Raw genomic sequence first — 15,666 nt, forward strand, 5'->3', positions numbered from 1 at the left:
TGCAATATTTTATGGCTGCCAAAATTTAGAGACAGATTCCGCCGTGGGCATAAATATCTTTCGTGATTGCACAAAGCTTTGTCACCATCTTGGTAACCATAAGACAAACACGCATACGAACTCTATACAATGAAAAACTTTCTTTGGAGCGATATGTACGGGTATTTTTGTAATTGGGGTTTCAACGCTTCTTCTCTTCGTTTTCCTTGTTGAACTTCTCATAATGTGCGACCAACTTCTCCATATCTCTAGCTCTGTGACCTGCTGGAACGTTCCATGGGGATCCTGTGTTGAATTGTCTGTAGAAAATCAGCTTCTGGATTAGGTACTGGAGATATTGAGACCAACTCAGGGAATCTAAGATTGACATGTGCACTGCCCACATCACTCTGGAAGAGGTTGCGGTCAAAAGCAGCTTGTTCGAGCATAGAAACATGTAGCGCGTTTCTTGCGGCCCATTTCTCTTTATAGTGTGAATAGCTATCGATCAGCTTCGCAAGACCAGAAGGAGATCCGTCGGCGGATGGTTGGGCGTATTGATAAACTCCAATCGAGATAGGGATAGCTGCGAGGACAAGGAAGAAGCCGGTCTATATCGTGATTAGTCGTATGACTTATGTAGGAGACAATCGAAAGCTCACTCCGAAAGACTCGTTTGTTGGGCCCGCATGATGATGTCCATGTTCTGTACTCGATCCAGCGAAGTGATGGACCTCATCACCGGTCTTTCCATGTTGTGCAGACGACCATCGTCGCGGAACTCGAGCAGATACTCTTCCAACTCGATCGGCAGACTGAACCGCCTTTCTCCTAAGCGCGAACATTTTGTTGTGTATTAATTGACGTTCAATATGTCATTCCTAGAGGTCGTTGTGTTTGGAAGTCCCTCCAATTGATGACCTTTGATGACTAATGAAGCCTCAGGCACTTGGTCGAAGGACCCCACAAATTGATTAACCCTCCGAAGGCAAAGGAAAGCGAAACGATTGAATAATAAATCTGTACTTATTGTTTGAAGGCCACTTGTCCTTACGACGATGACTACAAATAACCCAGTAGATCACCACCTTACTCTTATTGACGCTTTAAATCTGGAAAGTGAATCAGAAGACTCAAATTCAGCAGAATCTCTTGCTTCATTAGAAAGTGATACCGAAGAACGACCACCCGAGAAGATACTCACTGAAATAGTGGGGAAGAACAACCATATCTGGTATCTCGTCAAGTGGAAAGATTGTCCTCTTTTACGTTCCAGCTGGGAAGGAGAATCGTGTTTTGAAAATTATCCTTGGGTTTTTGATCAGTGGCTAGTTAATAAACAGGGCCAAAAAGAAGGAAAAATTCGGCCTTTTGACTTGCAAGCTTTCGATCAAGCCTGCAAGGACCTCGACCTAGCAGAGAGGCAGCGAAGAATTCTGAGACGGTTCAGAAGAAAAGCTAAACGACTTTTATCGATTGTAGCTGATTGAATAAGTCATTTGAAAAGAGTACTCGATACATTTCATAACAATTATAATCTAAAATGGTTATTGTAGGAACACGCAGCATACTGAGCCTGGCATGGCTCAGTCTTCCAATATTTGCGAGGGCATTGTCGATGGATCCAGAGGCCTCACCATCCGCAGATACCGAGCTCATATGTCCTACAGATAACCAAGCTGAATGCTACCCTCGAGTCTTTCAACCAACGAGAGACTTCCAACTCATCAAGCCTGGACAAGATATTCCACCAGGCCTTCACGTTCGGCTAAATATATCTTCTGGCTTGAAAGAAGCTCGCTTGAATATTCCAATGGAAGGTGATGATGTTACGCTGGAGCTTGACATACCTACAGAACAAGCCATGGTCGTCATTGAAGATGCCGAAGTTGAAATCTCGGAAGACCTGCAGCCACCCTCGAACGCACCAGCGTACAGCGGCCATGGGAAGATACAGCCCCCACCACCCTCATCGTCTGACTTTGAATCATTCCGGACTTCTCTTGCCTCGTTGAAAGAGCAAGATGCTTCCCTCGATTCGGCTTTGGTTTCACTTTCGGAACTGTCACACGACATTTATTACGGATCTGAACTTATGGCCGATAAGGAGGCAGTTTCTGCCCTGATATGTCTCATGGCCATGGAATCCTCGGGGCCTGGAGATGAAAATGACCATTCAGCCTCCGCCGCTCTCTCCGGTTCTCTACAAAACAATCCTACTGCCATCGGCTCCCTTTCCCTGTTTCACGATATCGTTATGAAACCTACTTGTCCTGTCCTTCGTGAAAATAGACTAAGTCTTATTCCTGCACTCCAGAAGAAGCTGTCAGCCTCCACAACATCACCTTTATCTCTCAAATCTCAAATTTCAGCCCTTAGTGGCCTCTTGAAATCGCCAGAAATCCAAAAGTCTTTCCTTGAGCAAGATGGCACTTCATACCTGCAGTCCGTCTTCTTGAAGTCTGGATCTCAATATGACGTCGTTCGAAAACGTGTCGTGCAGCTTTTGATGGACAATTTCCTAGATGATAGCATGGGGGCGCGGATAGGTGTTTGGCCGAAGGTAGATGTAATCCAGAAGGGGGAGAAGGATTGCAATGGTGACGTTATCAATGATGAGTGTTGGGCTTGGTATGGGAAAGAGTTTCATGGAACGGAAGGTGGAAGAAATGAATGGATGGACGAATTTTTGGAAAAGATAAGTCAGGGTAGTCAGGGCGGGGGGAGAGACAGGGAATTATAAATACAGATGTAACACACGCCTGTTAATGTATGAATTTATATACAAAATTGAATTAATGGCCAATCCACTTCCAGAGGAACCGTGGCTGGCAATTTCCTTATGACAAATAGTAATTTGTGCTGCGTTGCGATTCAAGCTTTTCCCCCTAATGTGAAAGATATGCGAAGAAACCGGCTTCCCGGCCATCAGATGTACAGGGAGGAATATGAAAAATATCACGGTATTCTCACCTCGGAAGTGAAACTTCGCATACCCACGCCCCAGACGACGCCATGTCTTGCGGACAACTGATTCTAAGATTTCACAGAACTTCTAGCCAATCCTACTATCCAACATACTTTCTCAAGCACATTCAGCGCAACCAGCAAAATACGGTATTATGAAAGAAAGAAGTCTTGGAGGCTTGGCAAAATTGTGGTACTTGAATCGGGAAGAAACTTAAACATGATATGCAGATTTAGAAGAAACATCTGAGATTCTGTCATCACTGTTGTGGTGCAGAGCTCCCGGTGAGGCAGTTGACATTTATACTCATCTGGACCGTGCCCGCTCAACACTTATGCCTGAGGCACAACACACCGACATCATCACTTTTGGGTGGTCAACTCCATTTTCGAGACTCAGTACTCTACAAGCTCTCTACAATATCGAACCTTGTTTACCAGCTTCCAGTCTGCCAAAATGTTGTTCTTCAGGTGAGTGCGATCCCACAAGCAGCTCCGAAGTTGCAGCAGCTAATATTTCTCCACTACAAATAGCTTCTTTAAAACCTTGGTAGATCACGAAGTTACAGTCGAGCTTAAGAACGATATCCAGATCAAAGGCATATTAAAATCGGTGGACCAGTACCTAAACATCAAGCTGGATGATATTCAAGTGGTAGAGGAGCTTAAATACCCACATCTGGTCAGTAGTTCAGCATGGGCGACAGCAACGCAATGAAATGCGATGGGCTATGTGCTTCGAGTTTTGTGATGCTGATGATGCGCGCATAGTCATCGGTCAAGAATGTTTTCATAAGAGGAAGTGTCGTCAGATATGTACATCTTCCTGGCGGCGTAATTGACACAGCGCTTCTGGAAGATGGTAGGTCCCCTATACTGACCGAATACTATGTATGGAGGCTAATGATCAATGATAGCTACTAGGAGAGAGGCCGCACAACAGGCGACTAAAGGGAAATGAACGCATACACTCAGAGCGGAAGATAATAGTTGATGTGAATGCTTTTCCTTCGTGGGAAGGATATACGCTATAGATGATATTGAGAAGGCGGATGGGAAGAGGGGCATGATCAGCAGGATAGGCACTGCGACCGGCCAACTCAAACCATTCTATATGTTAATGAAGATTTATGGGAAAGCAAACACGGAAAAGTAAGTTCAGCAATACGTTGCTTCGAATTGCTTGGGTTGTAAGGAAAAAACATCAAAATTTCATAATTCACCCCACATCCGCTGAAAGTCTCGAGAAAAGACACCTCGAAATGTAATGTATGAAGTTGTTTGTGCTTTTATAAAATTCAAAAATCCATGGGAATTTATTATTGGTTCTGCCCCTCCAGATTTGTGAATATTTTGTCGCTCTATGTCAGGTGATAGCGTGGACCGCGCACTACTTTTCGTGATTTCTTATCAGACCGACTCAGATGAATCGCCTCTAGACAATCTATCTTTCTTCGGAAATACTTTTACGGGTTCAAGTAACTTGCCAATAACTTCGGGGTTATAACAATTGATTAAAGTCGATTCGAGACTCCCTCATTCTTCAATGGCCTAGATAAAGCAGTCTTAGCTTTGCCCTTCACCCTGCATCTTAAAATACAAACAAACAACTACCGATGGCAAACGTTGACACTTCACAATTCTAATACCGCACAATTGTAAAATACTATGTTTCGGAACCCCCGAGAGAACTCAGCTAAACCTACAGACTCTCATTTGAAACCATCCACCGGTAGACCACCCACGCCACCCGGCACTCCCTCAATTCCTCGACCGGTAGTTACAATGGCCCCTCGAAATACAAACAAACCGGCTACCCCGCGACCTGCCAAAAATTCCATCCTCTCTGCTTTCAACAAGCAATCATCGAAGAAGAGTGCGACAGCGAAAACGCCAGTGAAAGCCAATGGCACCATCCTGAATTTCTTCAAGAAAGTGGACAACCCCCTCAAAGACGATGACTCTCTTTTCGTAGCCCAACGATCTGGCGTGGCATCACATTTTCCTCCTCGCGGACCCAGTCTGGGTCGGGACGAAGGCGATTTGTACGGAGCTAGCGAAGAATTGATAGATGAACGTTACAATGAGACCGAAAGGTCGATCAAAAAGCGTAAACTTTCAAACAGTCCCAAAATTGAAGGGTTCGAAAGTAATCTCGCTACGCCTTCAATACCAACCGAGCCAAGTAGTCCTTCAGTCAAGAATCCTTTGCCAACTGAAAAGGCAACAACCGCAATTAGAGCACCACGCCGATCAGGACCGTTCTTGGATGACTCTGATAGCGATGGAGACTTTATGGAAGGCCCCAAGGCCGAGATTCAAAAGCAAGGGCGAGCACGCGTAGAGGACAAGGAAACTGGAGATCCTCTTAGAAATGGCATTGCAGAATTGAACATTGAGAAAGGGCCAATTTTTAAAGATACCTCCGCCGCATCATCTACCGAAATACTCTTACCTTTGGAAGGTAGCGTTTTTAAGCCCCGGAAGAAAGTTCCGGTTGCAAGAGCTCAAGCGAAATGGGAAGCATTACAGCCAAAGAATACAAGGACCATGTCATCATCGGAAGATGAGGAACCAGAAACGTTGAGAGATTCAAAATACTTCGATAGTAAGAGCAAAGGGAAGATAGAGTCGGAATCGGAATATGAGGAGCCCGATACATCAAAACCCTCAAAAAAGGTCGATAGTAAGGAAAAGAGCAAAGGAAAACGAAAAAGGAAGAGCAATACACTTTCTGAAGTTCCAGTCTTGAAGCAGGAGAATACAAGTGTAGATACATGGGCAACTTTTGAGGATATGGGTGAATTCCCTGACGAGGATCTGGATGGTGAAGAATTTCTAGAGCGCAAATGGATGGAGGAACAAAATAACCTAGAACCCGATGAAGCGCAGGAAGATGAAGATTCATTCAATGGATTCGATGACGATGACGGCGTTAATGGCAATACAGGAGAAGGAAATGTCTCTGCTTGTCCTCTGTGCGATGCGAATTTGAGCAGCCTTACTTCAAATGAAGCCTCAATGCATGTTAATGCGTGTTTAGATGGGAAACCCATACCTCTACCAACAAAGATTAAAGCAAAAGCATATTCAGAATCAAGCGAAGCAAAAGTGGTAATGCCCGAAGTTGCCAGGAACCGTTTTGCCAAGAAAGCAGCAGTTCCAAGACCAGGGCAGGTGAACCCAATTGATCTCAACAGCGAGGGGGGATCTGCATTTTCCAAAATCATGTCAGGCCACGCAGAAGATGCTGCTTGGGCTAACGCTGCAGATAAGGAAAAGTCATCTCGAGGAAAGCCTGCACACCAGAGGACTTGCCCATTTTACAAGATCATGCCTGGGCTGTTCATCTGCGTTGACGCATTCAGATATGGTGCAGTTCAAGGCTGTAATGCTTACTTTTTGAGTCACTTTCATAGCGATCATTACATTGGTCTAACTTCTACCTGGTCACACGGTCCTATATATTGTAGCAAAGTCACTGGCAATCTCGTCAAACAACAACTGAAAGTAGATCCAAAATGGGTTGTATCCATTGAATTTGACGACAAGATCGAAGTGCCTAATACACAGGGCGTTTCAGTGACAATGATTCCAGCTAATCATTGTCCTGGAAGCTCGCTTTTTCTCTTCGAGAAGACTACTGGCGGTGGCCAAAGGCCTAAAGTTCAACGCATTCTTCACTGTGGCGACTTTCGAGCTTGTCCGGCGCATATTGCTCACCCTCTTCTAATGCCCAACGTCGTCGACTCAATCAATGGGAAGACTAAACAGCAGAAGATCGATGTCTGTTATCTTGATACTACATACCTGAATCCCAAATACTCATTCCCATCGCAAGAAGATGTCGTAAAAGCTTGCGCAGATATGTGTGTCAGTCTTAGTAAAGAAAGGGCAGAAGAAAGTGATGCATGGGAAACAGTCAAGAGAGAACGAGCAGGATCCAAGATGACGAATTTCATCAAGCCTTCTATGAAGATTGAGGCTGAGGACTCTGACACCCCAGAAACGTCTTCCAAGAGCGAGAAGAAAGCTCGAGGCCGTTTACTTGTCGTTTGTGGTACCTACAGTATTGGCAAGGAACGCATCGTACTTGGTATAGCTCGCGCTCTAGATTGCAAAATCTATGCAACTCCAGGAAAAATGCGTATCTGTGCTGCTTTAGAAGATCCCGAACTTACAAGTCGCCTGACATCGGATCCTCGGGAGGCACAAATTCATATGCAGATGCTTATGGATTTACGGCCCGAAACTTTACAAGACTACCTTACTGGTTATAAGCCCCATTTCACACGTGTTGTGGGGTTTAGACCAAGTGGTTGGAGTTATAAGCCACCGAATTCTCGGTTTGTAGATTCTCCTCCGATTCACACGATTCTTACTGCTACAAATTGGAGGTCGGAATACAGCATGGGAGAATTGGTACCACAGAGAGGAAGTACAAAAGAAGCGCAATGTTTCGGAGTACCGTATTCTGAACATAGCAGTTTCAGGGAGTTAACGATGTTTGTTATGGGTTTAAGAATTGAAAAGGTGGTTCCAACTGTCAATGTCGGTAGCGAAGTTGGGAGGAAACGAATGAAGATGTGGATTGATAGGTGGCTTACGGAGAGAAGAAAACATGGAGTACTGAGATTTGGAGATAGTAAGGAAGAGGGAGTGGTTCAGTGGTAGAGAGCGGATTACTTGGATACTAAACAGCTTCTTCAAGGTTTTAGTTTCGAGTTATAGAGTTCCAAGATGAACTGTAGAAAGCTTCCTGATGTATGTTTCGAAGAAATAGCGACAAGCAGTGTTTAAGTAAAAGCGCAAAAGCACAGCAGGGAGGAAAAATTGTAGTTAGGTAGTTGGTTATGAATTAATGACAATGACAGATACGATGATATTGTGTATGTTTCAGTCAATTGCGGGTATTATACTGACCTATATTCTCACCGAATGTTCTTTTTATTTGACTTTACTGCCACGGGTACTATCAACCTCTTGCCTCTTGTTCAAAGTGCTGAGTTCATCTAGGCACACTTCTACTGATCAGGGGTAGCGAGCTCTTGCCACATCTCGAAGAGCCAATTTAAAAAGCCCAATCACAATCTTTTTACGAGTATTTTGGCTTCGTTAGTAGAGTACCTCTGAGTTATATATCTAGGTATTGATCGATATAGGAGCTTTCATTCTCGGTATATACTACATAGTTACAACTTGAGGCTGATGATATTATTTGATAATGTTTTATTAATCAACTTTACAAACAGCTAGCTACGATAGTTAATAGAGTTATGAAAAATACTAGGGACACCTGTTTCTCTTATCACTAGGTATTTACTATTATTATTAGTATTTACTAAATCCAATAACCAACCACCTACCCAGCCCCCAGCTATATTTCAATACTAATACAAATAATAATCTTATAAGACACACATAACACACACTAATTACATAAAAACCCGCCTCCATTCATAAATTCACAAAAAAAATTCATAAATTCAATCTACCTACTGTAACTACCTACCTAGGTAAAACCAAAGCAACCTAAGCACAAATTCCCTTACCCGAAGTCTCGGGATCCCCCTTGTTTCTCATCCCTGTCTGGCCTTTCCCTCCCTCGCCTCCTTCCCAAATTTCCCCACACACCAGTTACAAATATCCACGGCAGCCGAGTTTTTCCCCATATTTTGTGATGACATGATTTTCGGGGCGGATTTTCAGGGTACGTACGTCGTGATCGGCGGTCGGATGCATGGAGATGATGAAATGATTGTCAGGAACTGCGGTGGGATCCTTGTTTTTGATCCCTTGTACGATACGATATTTGGGGGCCGCCCGTTGGGCGAGGGGGTTGGAGGAAAGGGATGGTTGGGAATACGGGGTTGGATTTGGATGGATGGGTAGAGATGGAGATGGAGATGGAGATGGGGTCTCCAGGAGGAAAGTGGATGGATCGTTTAGGGATTGATGATGATGACGATGATGGTGTTGGTGATGATGGTACGCATATGTGTTATGTATCATGTACCTATGTACTATGTAATCTTACTATGTATGTATGTATGTATGTATGTATGTATGTATGTATGTATGTATGTATGTATGTATGTATGTATGTATGTATGTATGTATGTATGTATGTATGTATGTATGTATGTATGTATGTATGAACTCTTGTTTATTGATATTCTAGATAATCATATTTGGAAATCTGATTTGAGCCTACGACATTGCTTGAGACGCTTGGTAATTTACTCCACATACTAATTATGTAGGGAGTGATCAGGTGCAATTTTCCAACTACAAATTTCGATGCATATTTCTTCTCAGTAATGTATGTATAGAAACCTGTCGATATTCAATTACCATTCATATCCATTCATACCTATCGTAGGTGTCTAGCACTCCACTCCACATACATATCAAACGCAAACAAGCCCGATCCCCCCAAAAAGGGGGGAATTCCAATAACAAGTAGTCGCATGATCACTCTTCCGTATAAATAATATATTCTAAAAGTAAAAAAGCTTTGATAAAGTGGGGGCAAGAGGGAAGCAAGGGACTTGGTCTTGGGTGTCTCAATTGCCATGTACGCAGTATGGTGTCTTGCTTGACTCTTGGACCCCGTCTAGTCCGCCTCATTGTCGATCGGTCTAATCGTTTCCGGCCATTTCTTGGGGTAACGTGGCGTGCATTGCATGGGAGGGGAGGGGAGGTTTGAGATGGGGTAATCTACGAGAGAGCGTGCTTACCTACCTATTTTGATATGATATGTACAGAGTGCTTACCTTACTCTATGTAGCTCGGTATGGTATGATATGGTATGTAAGGTATGTAAGATATGCTCGGCAAATTGTGGGGTTGGAATTTGGAATGGGGAAGGGGTGGTCCGATGTCTCAGGAGTCAGGATGTGAAAATGAGGGGAGAGAGTCCCAAGGAGCGAGGGGGGCTCGAGAGGAGAAGGAATGGAGGAGGAAGAAAAAAATGACAAGTCTGAAAAATGCCAATGGATGAATGCGATTGGGAATCCATTCTCCAAATGCGCGACGGATCGAAAAGGAGGCTGAGTGATGTACCTCCTGGTTAGCGCGTCAACTAAGTCACACAAATGTACGGACGAGCTGGGTATCTCCGTATGCGCGCGTCTTCTCTTTGCCATCCCGAGGTTGAGCTGGCGAGCGATCGAGCTATGTATCTAGTATCGAGCTACGAGTACTTACTAATGGAATGATTGACTGACGCTCTGAAGCTCTGCATCTGAAGCTCTCCTTAGTACTCTAAGGTTACCCCGGATTTATAGGTAGATACGTGATCATGTACGATTGGACACGACGACGAGACCGACTACAAGACAGAGAAGGAAGCCAAGAAGAACATGAAAGAAAGACAAGACAAGACAAAGAAACAAAAGCAAAAATAATGATAAAGAGGAACAAGTTCGTTTCTGCTATTGTCTCTCAGAGGCATCTCCTTTATCCCTATTTATCTCTTGATCTTATACTCTATGTAGTCTAGTATAATGACATATACACATACATACATACATATATAATCTTGCTTGGTTGCTTGCTTGCGTAAAATGTTTCCCCAACTCCCAACTCCCAATTCTCTATCTCACCTATCTCACCTATCCCATACCCTTTCCCCATCATCCATCCATCCTCTCTATCATCCATTCTCCCTCTCCCTCTCCCTCTCCCTCAACCCCCTCCTCAACCCCCTCCTCAACCCCCTCCTCAACCCCCTCCTCAAACCCAAACTCAACCCCCTCCCCCCTCAAAAAAAAAAGTAAACATAAAAACCCCACCCAAAAGACCCCTAAAACCCACTCCCGAGTCTCCCTCACAAAACTCGCCACATAAACAAAACCTAGAACCTAGTATAAACCCAGCAGCGCACCCTTACTGCACTGCACTGCACTGCACTGCACCATCAATCAAATCAATCAAATCTTCCATCAAATCATCAATCAAATCATCAATCAAATCATCAATCAAATCATCAATCAAATCATCAATCAAATCATCAATCAAATCATCAATCAAATCATCAATCAAATCATCAATCAAATCATCCATTAACTCAATCAACCCATCCATCAAATCTTCAATCAAGATCGACATGCCGAAAGTTCCCACAGAAGAAAGGCGCAAAAATGCGGGATGCGGGATGAAAGGATGTGTGTGGCATTCTAGAAGTATAGGAGGGGGCGACAAAGGATAAAATTTTAGCACGACATACTAGGCTATCGGTACTCAAATTTCATAGGGTGAGATGGGACCATAGAAATCATAGGGGGAAATTCTAGGAATGATTGTAAAAGGATAAATGAAAGAGACCGCAAAGTTTTCTCATCTAGTGTAAGAATATGACGACACTTCATCAAAGCCCGTTTGATCCCTTACATGCCATCAGATCACAACATAACCACATTACTTTGCATCACATAGCTCTAGAGATTATTTGCTTTGTATATTGTTCATTTTTGTTGACTACTGTATTGGTGTATATGCTCAATAGGTCGCCAATTTATTTCTCCTCTCCCTTTCCTGCCTAGGTATGGCGTGCGCCAATTCGCATGGTTGCGAAAATGCAGTGAGGTGTGCATTTGTATAGTGTGCTTGCGCACCACTCATGGTCCCCATCGTACAGTGTAAACCCAATTTTTTCCTCCTCAACCAAAAGACAAACCAGTCTCTCCTATACCCAGTGAAAGCCCAACCCCCAATCGTAACGAATTTGCCCGAACCCTTTATATGTAACCCATTGCCAAAGTACAATTTTGGCTATCATCCTCAAGCCCTGACCCCATTAAGAGAAACCCCCGTTCCCAAGCCAAAACGCCGACCAATCCCAATTGTGGTTCCTGAACCCGGTGTGTAAATGCAGCATCTAATATGTGCTTTAGTATTATGTACAAAAGTCGCCGTATATACGTCGACATTATATTTCGATCAATAATTGTATCGTGTGCATGAGTTGACCCTTGGAATGCCAGTGAGGCTTTCGAGAGCCGTTGTCCAAACCTGGAAATTAGCGCCTCCATCCGACATTCCAGATGACATGTGCGATGTCCTTTGCTGTATTTACAGTGTCGACAACTTTTCCAAAAAGTCCTTCAGATACAGCATCATCTTCATCTTCTTCATAGGGCATAAACATGCCGGATGGCGTTCTCCTCATACCAGATGGCTCCTCGTTACCAACAGAGTCCGAGGTGCTGAGACTGTGGAATCGATCTTGCGCAATGGATACGCTATCTTTTCTATGGGCAAACGCATTGGGTGGTTGCCAATCGATATCATCATCGTCTTCATCATCGCCTAGAAGCATTCTTGTTGATGGTTTTGAAGGCTTCAATGTGTCTTGAGAGGGTGACGGTGACAACTTTCCTCCGTGAAAAGACCCACTGTGCTTCATGGCTGTTTCCTGTGGCTCGGGGGTATCTGCTCGGTACTTGAGTGTTGTGGATGGTAACATTGCAATGGTTTTGCTATCAGTCATGGAATTGACTCTGGAAATTATCCTCTTCCTCATTGGTGGGAGTTGTCGTTTAGAAGTGCTTCTCTTCATCATGATAGCTCCATCATCGGAGTCACTATCGTCAAAGTCTTGAGTACTGTAGTCCAGTTCGTCATCATCATCGCCCTTGACTTCCAAAGCTATACATTGCGATACTTGTTCATTGAAGCTAATGTGTTTCTTTTCAGTACCGGGGGTGATTAGTCCTGACGAGGTAACCGATGAAAGCATACTCAAATCAGCTTGCTCAGATTGTCTACTTGCAAATTCATAGGGAACGTAGTCAGATGCAGCCCTAATTATGCCAGGGCGTCCATCCCCAGATTGCTGTGCTTGGACCGCAGCAGCAGCTTGTTTGAGCAATGAAGATGATGACAATGACCTTTGAAGCATTATTTCAGACATGCTTCGTTTCTTGAGAATTGGCTTCTTTTGCAAAAAGGAATTTGATTTCGATAGCCTGCTGCTGCTGATAGGAGAAGTATCTGGGGCGTTGAATGTGGTTGGTCCAGCTTGAAGTGGACCATATAGCCAGGTCACATCACAATCCTTCAACCTACAAAATGTCAGTTACTTTTTGATTCAACCTACTCACAAGAGTAGCAGTATAAACATGAAAACCTACCAATTAAGTGTTTCGGGCGAAACGGTCTTGAGTCTATATTTTGCCTTCATCCAAGTTCTCCACGAAGCATTTTCTAGTCGTTCATGATTAGAGTATTCGCCCCCCTTTGATACAATGAGTTTCCATGATGCCCATATATCCTCTTCTTTCCAATTGTGTGATAGATAATCAACGTGCCGCGAAGGTTTCGCCTGTAGTGCTGTGTCATCCTCGGCATGTGCGTGTGGTACTTCTGGGGATCCAGGTCGAGAGATTATAGAGGTACTGTTTGAGATGGGTGAGACAGCATAGGAATCGCCGGTATGTGGACAGGTTGGTGGCTCTAAATCTTCAATTTGATCGCAATATCCTGTGTCGTCAAATGTGGGAAAGTAAATTCGATCTTCATCGTCTGCATCGTCGCTATGATCGAGTGACAAGCTGCTAGCTGGCGTTGACGAGTATGAGGGGGCGACAGAATCGGCATGTAGGGTTTGGGGAGACGATGGCGCCGAAGATGCCGAGGAATTACTGGGGGATATTATCGGGTTGAATTTTACGCTATTTGATCGAGATAGAGATTGTGAATATGACGACGGTTGTGTGACGAATTTGGGCTGTGAGTGTGATCGACGAAGCGGACTTGACGAAAAGTAGGAGTTTTCTTCCGAATTGAGGACTATCGCCATTTTTGCGATAATACCTTCCGGTGGAAGAGTTGGGTTAATTGGTGGCGGAGTATGTGGTTTAAGGTCAGAACGACCTGTGATTGAGAAAGATAACCTCCTCTTCGTTTGACTTTTTCACCGTTTCTCGAATTGCCGACTTCCTGTTCCGCTGTTTCAAAAGTTGTATAATAAGTATGATATCAATCATAAACTCGAATACGTCCAGAATACTGAAAGGTTGTTTGCGAAAGTGTGGTTGGCGGTAGGTTGGTAGTTATTGTGGTAGGTAGGATTGGGTTGTAGTAGAAATTCTCCACAATTGACGTTTCGATTGATGAATTGAAGTGAACTGCGATTGATTTTGTAGGGTTTCCCAGGATTTCCGACTCCCAAGTGATCAATAGGATACAGCAGCAGGTTATCGATTGGAAAGAAAAAGGGTTGATTTTGGTGTTTAGGTTTGTAGGTGATAAGAGAAACGAGTGAATGTGGAGAATGGGGGAATGGAGGATGGAGAATGGAGGATGGAGAATGGAAAGTGTGAAATGGAAAGTGTGAAAGTGTGAAATGGAAAATGGAGAAATGAGAAATGGAACGAGGTAAAGTAATATAAATCAAGTGAGGATTGATTCTGAAGAATTTAGTTGGAAAGTCTTTTTCTTTGGAGGAAGTTTATTCTTGTACTAGGAAGAGTTTAGGAAGAGTAGTATAAGTAAAGACAAGAAAAGAAGAAGTTCTCGACCCTTGGAATTTAGGAACTTGGACACTCATGAAGTGGCTTTGCTACGGCATTTTTCTAATTGAAAAGTGGGTGGGAAGTGGATAGTGGGTTGCGAATGGAATGAGTGGGTGAGGTGAGTGCGTGGATGGGCGAGGGGGTGTGGAGTGGAGTGAGGAGTGAGGGGTGAATTTAATAAAACGTCGTGATTGTCGAGATTGAATGATCGTGAACAATGGATGAATGAGAATATGAATGAATTTGGATGTGAGCGTGAGGGGTGTGTGTGTAGCCAGGGGTAGATGGTTATATGTCTAGGAGGTATATGTGTACTATGTACCTAGGTCGTACAATCATAATAATAAGTGGTAAATGGTAAATGGTAAATGGTAAATGGTAAACGGTAATGAGTTTCCAAGGTTGTGCGTTTACCTAATAATGTAGTGGCTACTATTATGTACTAGGTAGGTAGGTATTCGAACTTTGTACATGACCAAAAACGTTAGATCTCTATCTCATACCAAGAAAGGTTAGATGGATATCATCGATAGAAATAGATGTAAAGTACGAGACTCCAGTATGCCGTCGAGATATCATATACCTAGGTAGGTCCAGTCTACACATGAGCGAAGTGTTTGGTCTCGTCTGTACTTTGTATTGAATCTAGGTACTATCGACAGATAATACAAGCACGGAGAGCATTGAGTAGGTAGGGTAGTCAGAGCTTCCTAGTATTGCATGGCATTGACACACTTTGCATCATCATCATCATCATCATCATCATCACATTCATTCACTTACTTCCAATTGATTTCATTACTTAACATTAGCTACATACAATCCTACAATACATAGGTATGTACGACACAATCAACATACACCCCAGAATTCCTTCTCTTTCACCACCTGACTCTCATTCTGCTCAATGAGGAAGTGTCTGTAGAGAAAGGAATGTTAATTTAAAATTAACAATTCCACGTTGAATATTCGCATTCATTCCCTATCCGAATTCGATGGAGTCTGAGACAGAGAACCCAAAGAAATCCCGCGTCAGAGCATTCAGAGGTCTACCTATAGGTGCCTCTCTTCTCCTCTTCTCGTGAACTTTTACCTTTTATTCCTCCCTCAGAACTTTACTATCTATCAGTCAACTATGGGCCTAGGTATATCTAATCATCAATAGTATCAAGATCTCTAAACTCTCTCCATCTTTTGATCT

At 43.5% G+C, this 15,666-nt stretch overlaps 7 protein-coding genes across 7 annotated transcripts; 4 read left to right on the forward strand and 3 right to left on the reverse strand.

Annotated features, from left to right (window-relative positions):
- Positions 1–181: 181 nt before the first annotated feature.
- Positions 182–824, reverse strand: EAE98_000373 (uncharacterized protein; the record flags this gene model as incomplete). The annotated part of the gene is made up of 3 exons (XM_038947991.1): positions 182–299; positions 349–590; positions 642–824. 3 exons carry the CDS (start codon positions 822–824, stop codon positions 182–184), a joined length of 543 nt encoding a protein of 180 aa, XP_038815668.1.
- Positions 825–1,037: 213 nt separating this feature from the next.
- On the forward strand, positions 1,038–1,469 carry EAE98_000374 (uncharacterized protein; the record flags this gene model as incomplete). Its single annotated transcript, XM_038947992.1, has 1 exon — positions 1,038–1,469. One exon carries the CDS (start codon positions 1,038–1,040, stop codon positions 1,467–1,469), a length of 432 nt encoding a protein of 143 aa, XP_038815669.1.
- Positions 1,470–1,522: 53 nt separating this feature from the next.
- Positions 1,523–2,722, forward strand: EAE98_000375 (uncharacterized protein; the record flags this gene model as incomplete). Its single annotated transcript, XM_038947993.1, has 1 exon — positions 1,523–2,722. One exon carries the CDS (start codon positions 1,523–1,525, stop codon positions 2,720–2,722), a length of 1,200 nt encoding a protein of 399 aa, XP_038815670.1.
- Positions 2,723–3,403: 681 nt separating this feature from the next.
- Positions 3,404–3,907, forward strand: EAE98_000376 (uncharacterized protein; the record flags this gene model as incomplete). Its single annotated transcript, XM_038947994.1, has 4 exons — positions 3,404–3,417; positions 3,481–3,628; positions 3,718–3,808; positions 3,864–3,907. 4 exons carry the CDS (start codon positions 3,404–3,406, stop codon positions 3,905–3,907), a joined length of 297 nt encoding a protein of 98 aa, XP_038815671.1.
- Positions 3,908–4,614: 707 nt separating this feature from the next.
- Positions 4,615–7,620, forward strand: EAE98_000377 (uncharacterized protein; the record flags this gene model as incomplete). The annotated part of the gene is made up of 1 exon (XM_038947995.1): positions 4,615–7,620. One exon carries the CDS (start codon positions 4,615–4,617, stop codon positions 7,618–7,620), a length of 3,006 nt encoding a protein of 1,001 aa, XP_038815672.1.
- A 3,216-nt stretch (positions 7,621–10,836) lies between these two features.
- On the reverse strand, positions 10,837–11,058 carry EAE98_000378 (uncharacterized protein; the record flags this gene model as incomplete). The annotated part of the gene is made up of 1 exon (XM_038947996.1): positions 10,837–11,058. One exon carries the CDS (start codon positions 11,056–11,058, stop codon positions 10,837–10,839), a length of 222 nt encoding a protein of 73 aa, XP_038815673.1.
- Positions 11,059–11,968: 910 nt separating this feature from the next.
- On the reverse strand, positions 11,969–13,750 carry EAE98_000379 (uncharacterized protein; the record flags this gene model as incomplete). The annotated part of the gene is made up of 2 exons (XM_038947997.1): positions 11,969–13,013; positions 13,083–13,750. The coding sequence occupies 2 exons, from the start codon at positions 13,748–13,750 to the stop codon at positions 11,969–11,971; spliced, it is 1,713 nt and encodes a 570-aa protein (XP_038815674.1).
- Between the last annotated feature and the right edge of the window lie 1,916 nt (positions 13,751–15,666).

The sequence above is a fragment of the Botrytis deweyae genome (assembly GCF_014898535.1).
Source record: "Botrytis deweyae strain B1 chromosome Unknown BDEW_001, whole genome shotgun sequence".
Taxonomy (NCBI): Eukaryota; Fungi; Ascomycota; class Leotiomycetes; order Helotiales; family Sclerotiniaceae; genus Botrytis; species Botrytis deweyae.